Source organism: Pestalotiopsis fici, assembly GCF_000516985.1.
Source record: "Pestalotiopsis fici W106-1 unplaced genomic scaffold PFICI_Scf_4, whole genome shotgun sequence".
Taxonomy (NCBI): Eukaryota; Fungi; Ascomycota; class Sordariomycetes; order Amphisphaeriales; family Sporocadaceae; genus Pestalotiopsis; species Pestalotiopsis fici.
Window position 1 is genome coordinate 4425229 of NW_006917094.1, and position 8450 is coordinate 4433678.

Sequence of the window (8450 nt, forward strand, 5' to 3'; positions counted from 1 at the left end):
TTTCTCGGCCCTCCCCTGGTTTCTCTTCCCCCGCCCTTTTTTTTTCTTTTCTTTTTGTCTCCTTCTTCGGTTGCTCAAACCCTGTCTGCGAAAAGAAAAGAGAAAAGAATTCCATCTCCTATCGCCGATATCATACCCACTGATTCTTGCCATTCTTGGGGTGCACTCTTGTCAAAACGTCAAAGGCTCCCGTTCCGACCTTGCCGAGTCTTCCCATCACGATACGACCACTTGGCGTTGTGAGATCATCCCAATCGCCATCGAGCACCGCGTCCTTGAGGAACGCCAGGGTCGTCTCGAAACTCATCTTGGTAAACGGGCTGACGTTGCCCTTGAGTCCGTTACGGTTGAAGGGTGAAAATCCGCCGTTCCTCGTCATGTAGTCGCCAATCAAGTTCAGGTGGCGATTGTCGACACTGATGCCGTGACCACCGAAGACGTTGCTCAACTCCTGGATGATGTTATTCCGCGCCGCCTCAACTCCGTATGTTCGCAGGACGGCAGCAATGTCGTTGGTCTGAGTCTTGTTGGGATTGATAAAGTCTCCATAGCTCTGCATCGCCACCAGGTTGACGCCGTTGGTGTGGATCACTGGGATCTTGCTCGTCTCGCCGGTGCGCACATCCTTGACCGTCTCCTCCTCCACAAAGGTGCAGTCACGAATGCCTTCAATCTTCTGCACCAGGGTTTTTCGTATCGCGTCTTGCACCACATTCAGCATCAACACTTTGGGTATGCTGGCATCAAACTCGAGAGAGAAGTCACACCAGCCGCCTCGCACCTCGTCGCATTCGAATCGCGAGACTGACTTGACTCTCTCCATGACGTCCGCCTCCCGAGTCTTGTTGACTGTGGCCTTGTTTGCCTTGTCGGTGCCCTCCTCATCCTCGCTCTCGGGCTCCGGACTGCCGCCGAAACCCTCATCGTCGGGAAGTTCGTCATCGATGTCTGGAGAAGCCTCCCGCTCCATCTGTTGCTGGATTTCGTCGTCGTCGTCGTCGTTGGGACCGTAGGACACGGCTTCGGCACGGTTGGCCCTCTGTTTGGCATTGGTGGCGTCGTCGTCTCCCTCATCGTCGTCATCATCATCCTCATCGCGTACCCTCTCGGCATCGGGGGCAGCCATCTCCACATTGCCAGCCTTGGCACCTACTTCGGGAACAGCACCGTTGTCTTTGTCGCCTCTGGCCTTGATCTCCTTCTTGATCTGTTTCTCGAGCCTGTCCAAGAACTTGGTCGACACGACATTGAGCACGTCGGACTTCTTGATACCATAGGTATCGGTGTAATCAGTCGAGTCGAAGAACTCCAGACGTATGTCAAAGGTCTTGGCTAAGCGGTAGCCGGCACCCTTGCCAACCCTTTCCTTGACCGTCACTTTGTCCGTGACGTGGGAGAGTGGCAACTCGCTGATTGCCTTGGCAAAGCGTTCGAGCTTTTCAGTGCCCAGCTCGGCATTGGCAATCAGGGTCATGGCAGGGGTGGAGATGTGGTCACTGGCTGTCATCAAGATTTCTCGCAGACGAGGGATACCTAGCGTGACGTTCTTTGCCGAGTGACCAGCCAAGTGGAAAGTGTTCAACGTCATCTGTGTGGATGGCTCTCCCACAGACTGTCCGGCAACAATGCCGACAGCCTCGCCGGGTTCCGCCAGCGAGGCGAGGTACTTTGTGTGCAGTAGGATTTCGGCATACTTGCGGGCGATGAGGTCGGTTGATTTGTTCTTGTCTCCCTTTTCCTTGAGCAACCCGTCCTTGTTCTCCTTGATGTACTCGGTAACCTTTTCGTAGAACTTCTCCGACGTTGCAAAGGCATTACGGTTGGGGTTCATCTCGGCTGTGATGGGGTCGCGCGCATGGGCATCATTTGCTTTGGACTCCTTGAGGGCCTTCTTCATATACTTTTGCGCATAGTCCTTGGAGGCAAAAATGTCCTGATCCCAGCCTCGCTCATCGATGGACAGCTGTGCAACCTCGGAAGCCCGATTTTTGAGCACAAAACCGAAGTCGTGGAGGTATCTCTGCTTGGTAATGTCCAGACCATCCTCTCCGTACAAGAACTGAACGATGGATCCGTCAGAATCTCTGACCGAGGTATCATAGGATACCTTGAGACCTTCCATACCCTTGATCAAACATCGCTGGAGATAACCGGATCTCGACGTCTTGACAGCTGTATCGATCAAACCTTCGCGGCCGGCCATGTGATGGAAGTAGTACTCCTGCGGCCTGATACCAGTCAAGAAACGGTTGACGATATAGCCACCCGCACGGACGTTGGTATCAAATGGCCGGAAGCAGGGCAGCGTTTTTCCACTGACCATCACAGGTACTCGACGACCCTCCAAAACTTGCTGACCGAGATTGCAGGAAATAAGGTTGGCATTGACACCACTACCCTTTGCACCAGAAATAGTCATCGACTGCATTTGATTTTTGGGGAAGTGCTTCTCGAGGCCATTTGGCAGGCATGCCTTGGTGACGCCACTGGATACAACCGAGCATGCGGCATTGAGCAACGCGTCGAAGTTTTCCTGCTGGCTGTCATTTCGCATAACAGCTTCGAGACGCTCCAAGAGCACCGGGTCACGCTCATCAATGTCACCTTGCTTGTCCAAGCTCACAAATTTGAGGGCCGTCTCCAAGCCAGCCTTGGATGCTGCTTCTAGCTGCTTCTTCCGATTTTCCTCACCGACCTGTGTAAGTCGCAAGTCATCCATGCCGCAGGTGAATGCACGCATGTTGAGATACCGGGTCAAGAGTCGGCCCATGCAGCTCAAAAGTTTGGCTGCCGTTTCCGGGCCCCAAGTCTCGTGAATAGAATGGATGAAACCACCACCGCTTGGTCCGAGATGTGCCTTATCTAGAATGCCGTGAATAAATTCTCCATCCACGAACAAGACAGACCCCTCTTCTGATTTGTTGCCCCATCGGTCTGCTGGAACCTTTGTTTTGCCCGTGAGCCACAAGTCACCAAATCCGATAGGCTTGATGTTCTTGAGAATGGTAGTGATGACCTGTTTGCCCGTCCATCGCCGCACGGGTTTAATGATGGCGGGTGGCACGAGCTCAAGCCTGTCCGATGTGATATGGCCGTGTTCCGGACGAAGAGCATTGTAAACAAGCTGCTGATAAGCTCCCTTGTCAAATAGGGTGTCCTTGTTGCAAAGTGCTACCGAAACTGAGAGATGGTCTTGAATCAAACCACGGAGAGGCTCGCCTGCCGTACCGGAGAGGTATTGGTGGTCGGTGTCGGCTAGTCGCATAGCCTCAGCTCTGGCGAGCTCGTTTTGGGGAAAGTGCATATTCATTTCATCACCATCAAAGTCGGCATTGTACGTGTTACAGTTCGCATAGTGCATACGAATGGTTTTTTCGCCTGGAAGAACGCGAACACGGTGTCCCATGATGGACGGCTTGTGCAGAGTGGGTTGACGGTTCATTAGGACAACGTCACCATTGCCGAGATGGCGGTGGACCTTCTTGCCTCTCATGCCAATCTGATTGTGCGTCGTTGGGGCAAGGAGTTGGTTCGCCAAAGCGACACGGTCTTCCTGCGTCTTCTTCTTCAGGTTGATGATTTGGCCATTCTCGTTCTCGATCGCGGCCGCTCCTGGCCACTTGTCGGGGCCATTGATGACAGCCTGCTGCATTTCTCTGAAGTTGTGGCTTGTCACAGGCTCGGGATAGGTGAGCTTCTTGGCGAAGACTGGAGGCACACCAATCTCACTAGTCTCAATGTTTGGATCTGGTGAAATGACACTTCGGGCAGCATAGTTGACACGCTTTCCCATCATATTCTTTCTGAAAAGACCTTCCTTCTTTTCCAATTTCTGCTTGATACCGTCCTCATTGCGCTTGCCAGCGGCGCCACGAACCGGGTTCCGGTCCTTGTCGATCAGTGAGTTGACGCAGTCTTGTAGCGCCACACAGGCCTCGTGCAATTCTGAAAAATTCCTGTTGCGGCCCTCGAAATCTGCGCCTGCTTTTGCGGCTGCAGCAATCTCGCGATGTATTTGAGCAACTTTGGCAGATGCATTAAGAATCTGTTTGTACAAGGAGTTTTGTTGAGCCTCGGCAATGCCACCATCGCCCTGTCGAGCCTCAGGGCGGAACTTATTCGGCGGGACCATGATGGTTTGCAGGAAAAAGGAGGCGGGCGAGATGGTCTTGGAAGACTTGGTTTGCGGCCTGGAGTTATACAGCAAGGCGACCATATCCTGCTCCTTCTCGAAGAGGAGCTCGAGACGAGCTAGGACTTCGCTCGTGCTGACATAACGATGTGGCAGAACGCCATTCTTCTTTGGCTTTGGTGCCTTGAGGGCAGCATCGGCCATGACCACATCGCCGTTCTCGTCCAACTCCTCACCATCTCCCTCGTCTGACTCTTCCTCCTCTTCCTCCTCGAAGCCGACATCGTCCTCTTCCGGCGCCGACTCAACGTCGGCAACACCCTCATCTGTTTCGAGTGTTTTTTTCTTTGGTGCAGCCTTGGCTTGCTGCCTCATAGCCAGGGCATTGCTACGTTTAAAGCTGCCCTGAGCCATCTTGGCGGCATCTTTCGAAGACAGGGTCTTCTCAAAGATCTTGACGAAGCGGTCTTTGCGGTAATTGGGTGAGATACCTTTGCAAGTCTGGCAGTTTCTTCCCTTGGTCATATCCTTCAAGAAAGCCTTGATCAGCTCTCTCCTCGCCTCGTAAGCACCCTCATGCTTTCCTTTTCTGATCTCTGCAGTGCTCAGCTTATGCCTCCTGATGGCCTGTTCCGTATACTTCTCCCGCAGAAGCGTCATATGGGTGGCATCTTCGACATCATCGTCTGCATCGACTTGATCAACGCCCTCGATATTTTTGGTCTTGGGTGTTATTTCTTCCACGAGGATGGCCTCGTCGAGTAAACCGAACTGGAGCAGGCGCAGTTTGCACCTGTAGAGCGCCAGGTCGGCGGGTCGCATGCGGAATCGGTTGCAATAGGCACACTGAGCTCTCAGCAGTCTCATGACCTGATCCATAAAGACTGGATGATACACGGGTACGGGCAGATCAATGTGACCGGCATGGCCTGGACAGCTCGATTGGTTGAGGTTACATGTTGTACAACTGCAGAATCGTGGCGCATTAGAAAGCTGAACAGATGGGTAATGTGTTTTCTTGGGTCTGTTGGGCCTCGGTATAGCTTACAGAGAGTCACCCCAAGCTCCAAGGGCAGGATCATATAGACCACCTGGGGTGGGATTCAGAAGACTGTCAAAGGTGGTGGGATTCTCGATCCTCTTGACAGAAATATTCTTGATCTCGGCGGGCGTCAAAAAGTCAAAATCGACGCTGTCAATGACAGACGAGACAGGCTGGGAGATATTCATGGTGAAGGTGTTTGGCGACCGCGAAAGTTGGGAGGTCGCAGAACACCCAGGTTCAGAGGGCGAAACGTCAGGTCGTCGCCACGGACGCTGCGAAACAATGGTGCTCTAGCACTCGGTGACTTTTCTCTACCCTCAGGCCGGCAAGTGGCCTAGACTGCTCAGTGTTGCATGCCCCTCCCTATCGCAAGAACTTGAAGCGTGTATGCAGCGCGGGACTGGAAAGAGAAGGGAATGGGGGGGGGGGAAAAAGTTCACGGGCGCATTCCCTTAACATCCGGCTCTATTCAGCAAAGTGGGGTGCAAAAAAGCGAGACTGGTGAAGTTTGAGAGCTGCAAAGCCAAAGAAAAACTTTAGCGGTCAAAAGCGGCAGAAAACCATGGGGTCTGCCTAGTAACTAAGTGCCCGCTATCTGTGATGTAGGAATGTAGGTAAGGTACCTAGTGCGTATTCCGTAGTGTCTGTGTGGCTGCCATGTTGCAGCTCGGGCAGGTAATGGGTAGGTATGTAGGTAGTAGGCTCCCCTGCGCTCTGCAATTCATGTTAGTAAATATCGTACCTAGGCTGTTTAACCAAATCTAGCTCACCTTGACATCAACCATCCAAGCTGTTCACCCATCCATATTTCTGTATTTTTGCAGCACCACTTGATCGACATCAGGCGCGGGTTCCATCTTTCTCACAGGCGCGCGCAATCTGCTGCCTTGCATCGTGCCCACTCCGAGGGCATTGTCCGTAGGCCAAGAGAGCTGTCTTGCCATTGTTCTCCCATCGCGTCCCACCTCCACGAACAAACTTAGTCGTTCTCGACAGCCTCGCTCCAAACGAAGCCTGTATTTTGGCTCAACGTACCCAAAGAAACCCGTGCCGCATCGCCGTCTTCCTCAAGCTGTGATCATCCGACTTATCAGTCTGGTCACCATCTCGTTGCTTCTCGATAATGGACCGCCACGGCTCACCTGCGCTGGGCCCCCAGAATGCCTCCGCGCGCGTTTCCAAAGGTAGCGAGAGTGCGGCAGAGAGGCTCGCCGCCCTGAAGGCCCGAGTCGCCGCAGCCATCAATACAAGTTCGACCAGAGGCCCAGCCGGCGCTGTCCCAGGTCCTGGTCTTGCTCCGAATCCACCCCCAGGTACGGGTCCGGCACAAGTTCCAGCCAAGGCTACCTCTGGTCTCAATGTCCCACTCCACCCAGCCCTCCTTGGCGACATTGGCGGTTCATCTAGGTCAAACAACAGGTCAAGCCATTCGCAACAGCACAGGTCATCGCAGAACCGAAATGATGGCGCCAAGCCATCTACACAGCCGAAACGAAAGCAGCTCGACCTCTCTGGCCCGCCCCCCGAGGATGTCAAGGCAAACCCCTACTATGATCCCACTATCCAAGGTCCAGCCCCCCGACAACCAAGACAGCTGCAGTTCAATGATCCCGGCAAATACATAGCGCAGGCCAACGCCATCCGTCGACAGGAGAAACTCGAAGAGCTGAAGAAGAAGATTGCTGCGAGTACACAGAAGGCTGCCGACGAAGATGCCGATGTGCAGAAGAATTTTATGGTGGATGCCCCGCCCGAGGTTGAGTGGTACGACGAGGGTTTTGTCAAGGACAACAATTACGATTTGATCAACATGGATGAGATACACGCTCTCATTCAACATCCCGTCCCGATTGACCCGGACAGCGCAAAACAACTGAGCGTAAAACCCATGTATTTGACTGCCAAGGAGCAGAAGCGTGTGCGACGCTTGCGCCGTGCGGCAGTCATGGCTGAGGAACGTGCCAAACAGCGGCTCGGCCTACTTCCTCCCCAGCCAAACAAGGTCACGCTGAACAACATGTTCAAAGTCCTTGGCGACGAGGCGATTCTGGACCCTTCTGCAGCTGAAAATCGCGTGAGGCGCGAAATCAACGAAAGAAGAGACAAACACCTTCAGGAGAACGAGGAAAGAAAACTCAGCAAAGAAGAAAAGGTCGAGAAACTTGCCCGAAATCAGGAGAAAGATGTTGCCCGCGAGGTGCATTTACTCGTATACAAGATCAATAATCTGTCCAATGGAAGCATACGCTGGAAACTTTCCAAGAACGCGGAGCAGTTGGGCTGTACGGGAGCTCTCATATTATGTCCCAAGTTTTGTCTATGCATCTGCGAGGCAGGCCCATATGGAGCAAGAAAATATCGTAAGCTTGTAGAGGATCGTATCGACTTTACCCAAAACGCGCCAGACAAACACAAAGAAACAACCCACGAACTCAAGGAGTGGCTAAAGGCTACAGATGCTGAGGGCAATCTGAAAGATCTATCGGCCAACGAGGCGAGGCTTGTCTTCGCTGGAGAAGTCAAGGCCCAAGCTTTCTCGAAATTCTCAAGCAGGGTGTGTGAGACGGAGCAGGACGCACGAAGTTTCTTGGCGAGGGTCAAGATGGAGAATTTTTGGAATCTGGCCAAGAGTATGGCCTAAGCCGAACCAAGCGCATAGGGCGCAGAAGAAAGCAACCGAAAAGAGAGGCGACAAACATCCTTACCTGGTTTGTCAAGCTTCAGATTTGTGGCGGGTTGTCTGATATTGAACCCATGAGTCTATACTCCATTAATGCTATGTAGATTCTGCCATCTTATATAATGCATTCACAAGATTTACATTGTGTCCATGAACAGAAACAACCCAAAAACTTATCAGCAAACGAAATCATGTGAAATATGCGTATGGGCCTGTAAGTCGTCAGACGGCCGCCCTCTTCACCTGATTCTACCACAAGACTGTGGAGGGAGATGCTTCGGAGTGAGGCATGACGGATCGCATGTGAAGGGAGTGAACCAGTAGACAAAGGCTAATCTACAACATCGCGTCCGGGAAGTTATATCCAACATGTAATACCGGCCGGACCACGAACTTCTCCACACCTTGCTCGTACTCTCACGCGCCCTCAATCTTGTACGCCGAGTGCTTATCTCTCTCGAAACTCGGTTGTTTGGCAATATGGTTCTTCCATTATGCCCCATATGCGTCAAGGAGAACTCAGCCAACAGGCCGGCTGAGGCTACCCATTTTCGACCTCCTTGGATTTTGCTCTCTCTCTCTCTCTCTCTCTC

The 8450-nt window shown here is 52.7% G+C and overlaps 2 protein-coding genes across 2 annotated transcripts; one reads left to right on the forward strand and one right to left on the reverse strand.

Moving 5' to 3' along the window:
- Window positions 1-130: 130 nt before the first annotated feature.
- On the reverse strand, window positions 131-5362 carry PFICI_07313 (uncharacterized protein; the record flags this gene model as incomplete). Its single annotated transcript, XM_007835894.1, has 2 exons — window positions 131-5099; window positions 5181-5362. 2 exons carry the CDS (start codon window positions 5360-5362, stop codon window positions 131-133), a joined length of 5151 nt encoding a protein of 1716 aa, XP_007834085.1.
- A 938-nt stretch (window positions 5363-6300) lies between these two features.
- On the forward strand, window positions 6301-7818 carry PFICI_07314 (uncharacterized protein; the record flags this gene model as incomplete). Its single annotated transcript, XM_007835895.1, has 1 exon — window positions 6301-7818. The coding sequence occupies one exon, from the start codon at window positions 6301-6303 to the stop codon at window positions 7816-7818; it is 1518 nt and encodes a 505-aa protein (XP_007834086.1).
- Window positions 7819-8450: the final 632 nt, after the last annotated feature.